Source organism: Peromyscus eremicus, chromosome 7, assembly GCF_949786415.1.
Source record: "Peromyscus eremicus chromosome 7, PerEre_H2_v1, whole genome shotgun sequence".
Classification (NCBI taxonomy): Eukaryota; Metazoa; Chordata; class Mammalia; order Rodentia; family Cricetidae; genus Peromyscus; species Peromyscus eremicus.
The window spans coordinates 65,594,721-65,606,762 of NC_081422.1; the positions used below are offsets into that span (position 1 = coordinate 65,594,721).

Here is a 12,042-nt window from a genome sequence, read left to right on the forward strand (position 1 = left end):
ATGTTGAACCACCCCCGCATCTCTGGAGTGAAGCCTACTTGATCATGGTGGATGATTTTTGTGATGTGTTCTTGGATTCGATTTGCCAGTATTTTATTGAGTATTTTTGCATCAATGTTCATGAGGGAGATTGGTCTGTAATTCTCTTTCTTTGCAGGATCTTTGTATGGTTTGGGTATCAGGGTAACTGTAGCCTCATAAAATGAATTTGGCAATGTTCTTTCTGTTTCTATTGTGTGGAACAATTTGAGGAGTATTGGTATTAGTTCTTCTTTGAAATTCTGGTATAATTCTGTGCTGAAACCATCTTGCCTTGGGCATTTTTGGTTGGGAGACTTTTAATAACTGCTTCTATCTCCTTAGGATTTATAGGTCTATTTAAATAGTTTATCTGGTTTTGATTTAATTTTGGTATGTGGTACCTGTCCAGAAAATTGTCCATTTCTTTTAGATTTTCCAATTTTGTAGAGTACAGGTTTTTGAAGTCTGACCCAATGATTCTCCGGATTTCCTCAGTGTCAGTTGTTACATCCCCCTTTTCCTTTCTGATTTTGTTAATTTGGATATTCTCTCTACCTTTTGGTTAGTTTCGATAAGAGTTTGTCTATCTTGTTGATTTTCTCAAAGAACCAACTCTTTGTTTCATTGATTCTTTGTATTGTTCTCTTTGTTTCTATTTTATTGATTTCAGCCCTGAGTTTGATTATTTTCTTGTCTATACCTCCTGGGTGAGTTTGCTTCTTTTTGTTCTAGAGTTTTCAGATGTTCTGTTAAGCCACTAGTGTGAAATTTCTCCAAATTCTTTATGCAGGCACTTGGTGCTATGAACTTTCCTCTTAGCACTGCTTTCATAGTGTCCCATAAGTTTGGGTATGTTGTGCATTCATTTTCATTGAATTCTTGGAAGTCTTTGGGTTTTGTTTTTGTTGTTGTTTGTTTTTGTTTTTGTTTTCAAGACAGGGTTTCTCTGTGTAGCTTTGCACCTTTCCTGGAACTCATTCTGTAGCCCAGGCTGGCCTCAAACTCACAGAAATCCACCTGCCTCTGCCTCCCGAGTGCTGGGATTAAAGTCATGCGCCACCACCGCCAGTTTTTAATTTCTTTATTTCTTTCTTGACCCAGTGGTGATTCATTTGAGTGTTGTTCAGTTTCCATGAGTTTGTAGGCCTTCTGCAATTTGTGTTGTTGTTGAATTCTAACTTTAAGCCATGGTGATATGATAAGATTTAGAGGGTTATTTCAATTTTTTTGTATCTGTTGAGATTTGCTTTGTGACCAAGTATGTGGTCAATTTTAGAGAAGGTTCCATGAGGTGCTGAGAAGAAGGTATATCCTTTTGTGTTTGAGTGGAATGTTTTATAGATGTCTGTCAAATCCATTTGAGTCATAACATCTGTTAGTTCCCTTATTTCTCTGTTAAGTTGATGTCTGGCAGACCTGTCCATTGGTGAGAGTGGGGTATTGAAGTCTCCCACTATTAGTGTGTGGACTTTGATGTGTGATTCAAGCTTTAGTAATGTTTCTTTTACAAATGTGGATGCCCTTATATTTGGAACATAAATGTTCAGAATTGAGACTCATCTTGATGGATATTTTCCTGCGATGAACTTCTCCATCTCTTTTGATTGATTTTAGTTTGAAGTCTATTTTGTTAGAGATTAGCGTAGCTACACCTGCTTCTTTCTTAGGTTCATTTGATTGGAAAATCTTTTCTCAACCCTTTACTCTGAGATAATGCTTGTCTTTGAAGTGAAGATGTGTTTCTTGTATGCAGCAGAAGGATGGATCCTGTTTTCATATCCATTCTGTTAGCCTGTGTCTTTTTATAGGCGAATTGAGATCATTAATATGAAGGGATATTAATGACCAGTGATTGTTAATTCCCGTTATTTTTTGGTTTTGTTAGTGATGGTGGTATTGTATGTGTTTCCCTTCTTTGGGATTTGCTGGTGTGAGATTATCTATGCCTGTGTTTTTGTGGGTGCAGCAAACTTTTTTGGGTTGGAGTTTTCTTTCTAGTACTTTCTGTAGGGCTGGATTTGTTGATAGGTATTATTTAAATCTAGTTCTGTCTTAGAATATTTTGTTTTCTATGTCTATGGTGATTGAAAGTTTTGTTGCATATAGTAGTCTGGGCTGGCATTTGTGGTCTCTTAGTGCCTTCAAAATATCTGTCCAGGACCTTCTGACTTCAGAGTCTCCATTGAAAAGTTGGGTGTAATTCTGATAGGTCTGCTTTATATGTTACTTGGCCTTTTTCATTTGCAGTTCTTAATATTCTTTCTTTATTCTATATGTTTGGTGTCTTTAATTATTATGTGGCAATGGGACTTTGTTTTTTGGTCCAGTCTATTTGGTGTTCTGTAAGCTGTGATGCACTCCAAAACCTGTAAACACATCTCCCAACATTAATGTTATAAGAATTTAAGCTAGCTGGGCTAACTAGGACTCAATTGTTTTTCTTAATTATTAACCTAAGCCACAGTCTATATGGCTCCTCAATAGAAACTCATGCGTTGAAGCAGTGTGACACTTCCTGGTTTATATTTCTAATCATCCAAACTCTATCTAAACTAACATTATCATCATCATTTAGATAGTACAGCTTAGGAAGAAATAATCTTCTTAAAAATCCACAGGTAAAAATGCCCAATAGAACGGGATATTTCCATGATATAAACACACTACATTACAGGCAGTGGGGATCTCCCCACATCCATTCACACCATGCCAGATACCAGAGAAAGATGGCAGCGGCAAACGCACAGCAGAAGCAAAAGACATTCTGGGGTCTGTGGTCTCGGGGCCTTGCCTATCCAAGATTGACCCATCAAAGAGTTTCCCCCGGGTGGGCTGACACTAGAACTTCAGTTGCCCCCTGCTGCTCCTCTGACACAGCCACCGGCACCAGTCAATAATAAGTCTTCAAGAATAACAAATACAGAATCAGACCTCAAGAAACAGTTTTATCACCTATTATGTACTTGTGCTCCCATCAAGTTTCTCTGGAGGATAAGGGACTGTGCTCGTCAAATCTGTTCTGTTTTTCCACTTGATGGCCCTTGAGCTCCTGAAGGACTCTCCCGTGTCCTTCCCACACATACTGTCCCCAAACCTTATCCAGACCCAGGGTCCCTGACTTCCACTCACTGCCTGTGTGATATAGAGGACCTTTGGCTTCCCTTCACAGAAGCATGCCCCTGGATGTGGGACACCTGGAAACAAATCTAAAACTCAGTGACTTCACGTGCTTACCATATGTACATTATCACCCATGGCAACAACGTTCCTTCTTCAGGTGCCTTCACTGCCCTGTGTCTTTCTCACTAAAAGTCTTCCTCCAGTCTTAGGACTTGGAGGTTCCCTTCTCCAAGTTACTAATGTGATGCTATAGCCTCCTTTACTATTAATTGCTTAGAATGTTCTTTTAAAAAATATTCAGGAGAGGGCATGCTGGGATTACAGGCATGCTCATCACATTTGCCTGTCTCCTTGTTCTTCTGTGGTCATTCTTCTGTTCAACTACATTCTACATTTCTCCACAGACACTGCCCACAACACATTTTTCTCATGTTATTTTTTTAACTCTTACAATGAACTTGACAAAGGCTGATATTTATCCACATGGTACAAGTAAAAATAAATGATATATTTATTTTATTTTATGTATATGTGTGTTTGCATAAATGTATGTGTGCTATATGCATGCAGTGCTTGTGGAGTCCAGAATAGCATCAGATCACCTGAACCTGGAGTTGCAGATAGTTATGAGCAATCACGTAGGTCCTCTGTTGTAGGGCCCTGGTCTCCTCCCATGTTAAGTAAAGCCGTTGCCTGCTTGCCGACCTTGACCAGATGTCCTCCCTATGCTAATTCCTTGCCGGTATCCACCCTCCTGAACACTTAAGGGAAGTTCCGTGTTTGTGCATCTTGCATATTGGGTGTTAACAGCTTAGATGCAAGAATGTAAACATCAATAGCGAACTTCTGCCCTCTGGGGTTCTCCCATTGTGCTGTAAGCTTGTATTTAAGGTTTCCTCCCTCTTTCAATAAACGGCATTTGGCATTCTGCTGAGGCGGCATTCTGCTGAGGCGAATGACCCGCTGTCTCTTGTCCCTTATTTTTTAATCCACAGCCCCTTGATCGGACATGGTGAACAGGTGGTGGTAGCGTGGGCATTATCTCTACAAATGGAGGTTCCACCGAGATCCGAGAAAGAAGGGACGAGCTGATGGACACCCGAAAGGTAAGGCTGGCCAGCAATTTAAAGAAAAAAGAAAAGATGAGGGTGAATTGGAATGGGTGCAGCTAGCTCAGTCAGTTAACTGGACTGCTGAGGCAGGAGAGCACCAAAGTTAAGATAGGGTAAGACAGCTAAAGATTTTAAATAAAAAAGGAAATCTTCCCCATAGAGAAGAGGGAAGGAAAGGAAATTTCCCCTTGGAAAAAGGAGAAAAAATTTTAATCAAGAAAAAAGGATTTTCCCGGTAAAAAGGGGAAAAATTTTGAAACTAGGCCTAAAGATTTTTAGGGCCCTGTGGAGGAAGGATGAAGGAAAGAGAAAAGCCTCTTCCCAGTGGTAATGGAGGAAGAAAAGTCTCTTTCCAATATGAAATTTTCAGGATAGCTAAAACTTTGAGCTCTTTCTGCCTGCCAGCACAGAGCGGCAGCATCTGAATTATAAAGAGTCAGTAGAAGTTTTGTTGTCTGTTTAATGTTTTTTATTTTTCCCTCAGAGTGGGAATAATTCAATATTTAAGATCCCTTCGTGGGAAATGTTTTTGTTTTCTTCCCTTATGGTGGGAATAACTCACTATTAGGTAGTCCTTTCATGGGAAGTAAAAGAAAGTTTAAAAGTGAGTGCACATGTCCAACATGGTGGCGAAGGCATGTGTGAGATAGCCCGGAGCAGCAGATGGGCAGGTACACGCAGGTGGGAGTCATAGCCACAAGACCGATGAGGGGAACAGACTCGTGGGAGGGCAAGCAAGCAGAGGCCAGGAGAGGGACTAGCACTAAAAGTTTAAACAGGCCCAACTTCTGGTGAAAAATGGTTTCGGTCAGGACATGGAATGCTAAGTCAATGCTGTCTGAATTTCCAGGGATATTAATCATTCATTGTATAAAGGATGTTCTGTTCTTTTGATTGTCTTAATAAATGTTTGGATTCTCATGGTAGATAAACTAAAGGAACAGAATTCATAATTTTGAACTATATATTAGGTATGCTCTTGTCTGTTGATCATTACTGAAAATTTGGCTCTGCTGTTTAAGTTGTTTTCTAGAATTCTATAAAAGTATAACACCTGAAATGGATTGGGTTGTTAGCTTATTAAATAATGTTGTTGATAAGATAAACCCATAAAAAATAATCTCTTACTGATAAAGAGGTTACAAAATTATTTTTCCAGTAAATAAAATACAAGTAAATTGTTTGGTCCACATTGTTAATATTTGGCAATTTACATTAATGTTACTTAAAATCTATAAAAAAGGATCCTATTTTTAAGATTTTATAAAAATACTCAAGAGTATTACCTAAAGTTACCTCTTCAAATCCTATAGAGATTGTATTTAATGCTTTTTTTTTTTTTTTTTTTTTTTTTTTTGGTTTTTTTTTTTTTTTTTTTGGTTTTTCGAGACAGGGTTTCTCTGTGTAGCTTTGCGCCTTTCCTGGGACTCACTTGGTAGCCCAGGCTGGCCTCGAACTCACAGAGATCCGCCTGGCTCTGCCTCCCGAGTGCTGGGATTAAAGGCGTGCGCCACCACCGCCCGGCTGTATTTAATGCTTTTATAATTGGTATATGTAAAAAGGACCATGAAAATAGAAGCTGGTGATAAAATTGCTCGATTATTATTGCTTTCATATTTTAGAACAACTTTTTTTTTTCCAGAGCTGAGGACTGAACCCAGGGCCTTATGCTTGCTAGGTAAACACTCTACCACTGAGCTAAATCCCCAACCCCCTGCTTTCATATTTTAATTGCAAAATGGCACCTATATGTAGAACTGGAGGCTTTGAAAGTATAGGAAAAAGGTGTTTTGTCAAACAGTTATCAATGATAAACAGCCTAAATTAAAAATAAAATTATATGGGATTGAGATTAAAAGATTACTGGATTCTGGTGCTGGACATATCTACAACTTCAAGAATCCTGAGATTCCCAACAAGAAGTCAGGAAAATGTTGCTATTACAAGATCTTAGAGCTGTAAATAATACCATGCTTCTCATGGGAGTAAGACAGCCTGGTTTGCCTGCCCCTGTGGCAATTCCTAAACATTGGCATTTAATTGTGATTGACTTATGGATGATATTTTACTGGCTGCTAAAGATAAAAAACTTGTTTTTGATGCCTTTTCTAAATTACAAGAGGTTCTTAGCTTGGCTAATTTACAAATAGTCCCAGAAAAGGTACAGGTATCCTTTCCCTATCATTTTTTAGGTCATGAATTGTTATGCACAGGCATATGTCCACAAAAGATTACTCTGTGTATGGATCAGCTACGCATACTTAATGATTTCCAAACCTTTCTGGGAGATATTCAATGGCTTCGGTCCACTTTAAAGATTCCAACAGGTCAACTTCGTCCTTTGTATGATGTCTTAAAGGGCAACCCTGACCCTTTATCTCCCCGTGAATTAACAGCTGAAGGGTGTACAGCCCTACAATGTGTGCAAGAGGCCCTGGAGCAGGCTCACATGCGATATATAGATCTTTCTTCTCCCTTATTGTATTTGATATTTTGTTTTTCTCATTCACCTACTGGAGTGTTTTGGCAAACAGGTCCTATTCTATGGGTACATTCCCCAGCTTCTCCAGCGAAAACCATTACTCCTTATCCTCAGGCTGTTGCTCAGATTATATTTAAGGGAATCAAGATCAGTGTTCAAACTTTTGGTAAGGAGCCAGATATTGTGGTGACCCCATACACCCAGTCTCAAATAGCATGGTTGCAAGCTAATGATAATGATTGGGCCATATTGACATGCTCCATGCAGAGTCAGTTTGATACTCACTACCCCTCCAATGATGTGTGCAAATTTTTTAAATTGCATCCTGTTATATTTCCCAAGATAGTACAGATGACTCCTATTCCTCAGGTCCATGTGGTATTTACTGATGGCACTTCATGTGGTTTTGCTGTCATGGTTTCTGGTAACATAGTGAAGAGAATGAAAGTCCAGGGCATTTCTGCCCAGATGGCAGAGGTACAGGTACTGTTGCTTGCTTTGCAGATATTTTCTGATGAGAGTGTAAATATTTATACTGATAGTCAATATGTGGCACATGCCATTATGCCTTTGGAGACAACAGCCTACATACCATCCATTTCTCCCATTCATGAATATTTATTGCAAGTGCAAGGACTTATATGGTCCCACTCACATAACCTTTATGTAAGCCATATTAGAGCTCACACTCAAATGCCTGGACCTCTAAGTGAAGGTAATCAGAGGGCTGATGCCATTACTCATATGGCTGTCACATTAGTTTGTTCTGCCTTTGATAAGGCTACTCAGTTGCATCAACGTTATCATCTTAATGCTGGATCTCTTCGTCATCATACAGGCATAACCCGGGAACAAGCCATCCAGATAGTTAAATCATGTCCTATTTGTGTTGAATTTTTACCTGTTCCTCATTTGGGAGTTAATCCCCGAGGTCTTTTACCTAATCATTTGTGGCAGATGGACATCACACACGTGCCTTCCTTTGGAAAATTACAATATGTCCATGTGTCTATTGATACATATTCCTCTCTAATTTTTGCTTCTGCCCATTCAGGGGAAAAGGTTAAAGATGTAAAGAATCATTGTCTTCATGCTTTTGCTTACATGGGAGGGCCAAAATGCATAAAAACTGATAATGGTCCTGCCTACAGCAGTACGAGATTTTCAAAATTCTGCCAAGACTTTTCTAGTGTTAATAAGACTGATATTCCTTATAATCCTCAAGGACAGGCTATAGTAGAACGCTGCCATCGTACCTTAAAAACATATATTGCTAAAGTAGAAAGGGGGGAGCTAGGGGCTCATCTCTCCTCTCCATATTCTATTCTTTTCCTTGTTTTATATACTTTAAATTTTTTATCAGTAGACTCTACTGGAGTATCTGCTGCAGATAAGCACTGGAGGGCTCCTGTTGCAAATCATCCTCTGGTGTGATGGAAGGATCTTTCTACTGGCACTTGGAGGGGACCTGATCCGGTGTTGGTGTGGGCCCAGGGATCTGTTTGTGTCTTCCCGCAGGACAATGAGGTTCCTCTTTGGGTTCCTGAGCGCTGTGTGCGCCCAGTGGCTGCTGCTGAATCCCAACATGGCAGAGACCTTTTGGGCCTTTGTGAAGAACTCTCCCCTTCTGATGCCAATGGGGATTGAGAGCCCAATATGGCCAGCCTTGGCAAGCATTAACGTAAGCCTAGGAACTGTAGCCATGTGGTTGGATTCTTCAGAAGGTAATGTATGGTAACTGCTCTTTCAAGCATGTTTAAGAACGTGTCACCCAGACACCTTGGAGTTTAAGAACAACCATGAAGGTCACTGACCTCTATTTGTTAACAGTAGCATGCCAGCTAAGCCTTTTCACATTTTGCAAACCTCTTCAAGCTAGTGTAGTACCTACTTTTCAGGAGTAGCTCTGTGCAACATCTATTGGCCTCCTGAAATTCATCTAGCCTTTTTGAAGATACCTTAAAATTTGTGAGCCTGAATGTAGCCATTAATGAGACCATTAGTTCTGCTCCTTGTTTGCTGTTTTTGTTTTCTTTATGGTTCTTAGTTGTTCTTTTGCAGAGCTGCCAGCTTAAGTCATGCTGGGATCAAGAAAAATGGGCCTTGGTGGTTCATGTTCCTGGAGTCGTGTCCATGCCAGTGGATGCCCACACGCTCCAGAAGAGACTGACATCGCTGTTGCTGTTATAGCAGTGGTGGCCACTGCTGCTATTGTTTCTGGGATTGCTATTTCATAATTGGTTACTACAGCTAGCACAATGGAGACCCTGGCAGCAAAAGTAGCTACCACAGTTAGTTAATCTTTCATTCTGTTGGGCATGATAAATTTAATTCAACAGTTATATACATTTGAATTGGCTTTGTAAATTATAAATTTATAAACTCAAGTTCCATTTGCTTTTGGGATACCATCTTACAAGGACTCCAATTTGCATAAGGCTCGAAGGAAGGGAATGGCTCAATTGCCTTTAGCCATTTAGTGGTTAGGATTTCTGTTGGTCTTTTCTGTGTCGCACAGATTGCAAGCCCAGCGCCACTTTGAGATCTTTGGCAACAGTTTACTCTACAGCTCACGTGGTTGAGCCTGTATGATAGTGAGTATTCAGAGACGGGTAATGCTTGAGGGGCGCTCACCAACCTAAGACAAAGCACTTGTGTGGCCTGGGCAGGTGTCTCCATGATGGGTAAGGTGACCTGCTGACGTCCCATGCAACCTAAGTCAGAAGCTCATTTTTTAGTAAAAAGGGGGGACCTGTAGGGCCCTGGTCTCTTCCCATTTTGAGTAAAGCCATTGCCTGCTTGCCGACCTTGACCAGATGTCCTCCCTATGCTAATTCCTTGCCGGTATCCACCCTCCTGAACACTTAAGGGAAGTTCCTTGTTTGTGTATCCTGCATATTGGGTGTTAACAGCTTAGATGCAAGAATGTAAACATCAATAGCGAATTTCTGCCCTCTGGGGCTCTCCCATTGTGCTGTAAGCCTGTATTTAAGGTTTCCTCCCTCTTTCAATAAACGGCATTCGGCATTCTGCTGAGGCAAATGACCCACTGTCCTTGTCTCTGTTTTTTAATCCTCAGCCCCTCGCTCGAACATGGTGAACGTTAATGTGTATTGGTAACGGGGGTGTTGCCGTTACACTCTGTTAAGAGCAGCCAGTGCTCTTATAATTAGAAACTTAAGAAAAGTCCTGCAATTTCCTGAAGCCACTCACAGCGTTGGGGACCAGAGCATTATTTCAGTTTGAGAACTCGGACTATGGATTTTGCAGCACACATTCAGTTACAAGTTTTTCAAGCCCCAGACATGGTGCTGAGCACCCAGGGAGCTATCAATAAACATTTGTGTTCTGCTTTACTTTGTGATCAAAGCAGAAAAGAAAATGGTGAGGGTATGGGGATCTTTTCACAAACCAACCAATACAGCTGTGGCCCTTTATGATAGGGTCTCACTGGGCAGCCCTGGAACCCGAAGCTTCCTATGTGGACCAGTGTGGTCTAAAACAAATGCTGGGATTATAAATGTGTGCCACCACATTCAGCAGAAGCTACTTCAAATATCAATCTAGTTGAGACATTTATCTCCCTTGAGAGTCAGATAAACCTAGGCCTCATGGAAGGATAGGGCAGATTCATGACACCCCAGGCTCACCACCATATTTCGCAGTCCTTGGAGGTAGATAGAGATGCCATCTCTTGTAGCTATCACCCTTAGCACAAAAGAGACACTACAAGTGAAATGGGCCTCATTTACCTCTGGTCCATACAGCCACACTTTGCCTTGGTCTCTACTAATAGGAAGCAACTACGTGTATTGAAAAGGAAGCTGAGAACTCTTCTGATGGCATCAGCCATCTTCAAGGGCAAATCATTGTCAAGAAAGCTCAGTTCGTATAAGGACCTCTGACTTGGAAATGCAATCCTTCCTTTTGACAGACATACAATGTTCCGATACACACCCCCATCCCCGTCCCCACTGTCTGTCATGTCTTTCCACCAAAAGCAGGTCCTTGTTGATTCTCCACTTACTTGGTCTACAAAGGCATTTGGCAGGGATATGAATGGAGCTGGGTATGTTGCAAAAATGAACGCTGTTGCGTTTTCTCCCACGATGAGCAATTGTCCATCAGCAAAGGCCATGAGTCCATCTATGGAAGACAGAGCTCAGGGACATTAGTGTTTTCTGGAAAGGGCTGAGAGAGGCTGTTCTAGTTGGCTTTAATTAAACTGTGGCATAGCCTAGGGTAACCTGAGAAGGGACTCTCAATTAGGAGATTGCCCTGATTAGGTTGGCCTGTGGATATGTATATGAGGGGTTGTCTTGCTTCTTAACTGATGAAGACGGGCCCATCCCATGGTGGGTGGAGCCACTCTTCAAGGAGGTGGTTCTAGGCTGTATAAGAAAGCTGTGTATGCCTGAGCTTGTAAGCCAGCACCATCCCTCCACGTTGTCTGCTTCAAGCTCCTGTTTGAGTTCCTGCTTTGACTTCCTTCCATGATAGACCATGACCTGGAAGCCGAAATAAACCTTCTCCTCTTCTAAATTACTTTTGGTCAGAGTGTTTTTATCACAGCCACAGAAGTCAAAATAGAACAGCTCTAAACTTGGACCCAATTCTTAGTGGAGTCTTTGGGACCAACCTTCTTTGGGGGGTGTGGGTGGAATTCTTGGAATTTTCAAGACGGATCTAAAATCAAAGCGTGACTTTAACTAAGTGGAAGTCATAGCTCCTAGAATGCTCTCTAGTGTCCCTAAAATTTTACCTCAGAACTTGAAGGTATACCTAGATAATGAAGATGCTGTGGATGACCTGGAGAGCCCTCAGAGCCGGGAAACTGGCTGCCACCGATACCGGCAACACCTACCCTACGCTTTGCTGCTGGAATCCTGAGTTTCTGGTCGGACCTCGAATCTCCCTTAGACATTTAATTCTCAGAGAGAGACTGTGGGGAGAGGCCTCTTTGTATAACATGTTTCTCTAGGATTTGAATGATCCATGTCTTCAGTTTGCCTCCCAGAATGTTCTGAGACTCATCTTGGGTTATATGCAAAGAACTATTTTAACAGCTGGTGCCACAGAATCTATGATTCCTTAGCCTTAAGGACTTTGGGAGTCCCTTGTTTTCCAGAGAAGAAAACTGGGCCCTACAATGTCTGATGACTTATTTTTTTACTTATTTATTATTTCTTCTGAGACAAGGTTTCAAGTCACCCAGACTGGCCTTGAATTTGCTTCGTAGCTGAGAATGACTTTGAATTCCCAATCATCCATCCTTCCTCATGGGTGCTAGGATTATGGGAGTGTGCT

The 12,042-nt window shown here is 41.1% G+C and overlaps 1 protein-coding gene across 1 annotated transcript in view; it reads right to left on the reverse strand.

The window, feature by feature from the left end:
* Aqp9 (aquaporin 9) overlaps positions 1 to 12,042 on the reverse strand; it is a 52,797-nt gene that overhangs the window by 10,835 nt on the left and 29,920 nt on the right. Inside the window, exon 5 of the mRNA XM_059268206.1 lies at positions 10,763 to 10,881. Within this exon, the coding sequence (XP_059124189.1) occupies positions 10,763 to 10,881 (119 nt within the window). The remainder of the gene's footprint in view (positions 1 to 10,762; positions 10,882 to 12,042) is intronic.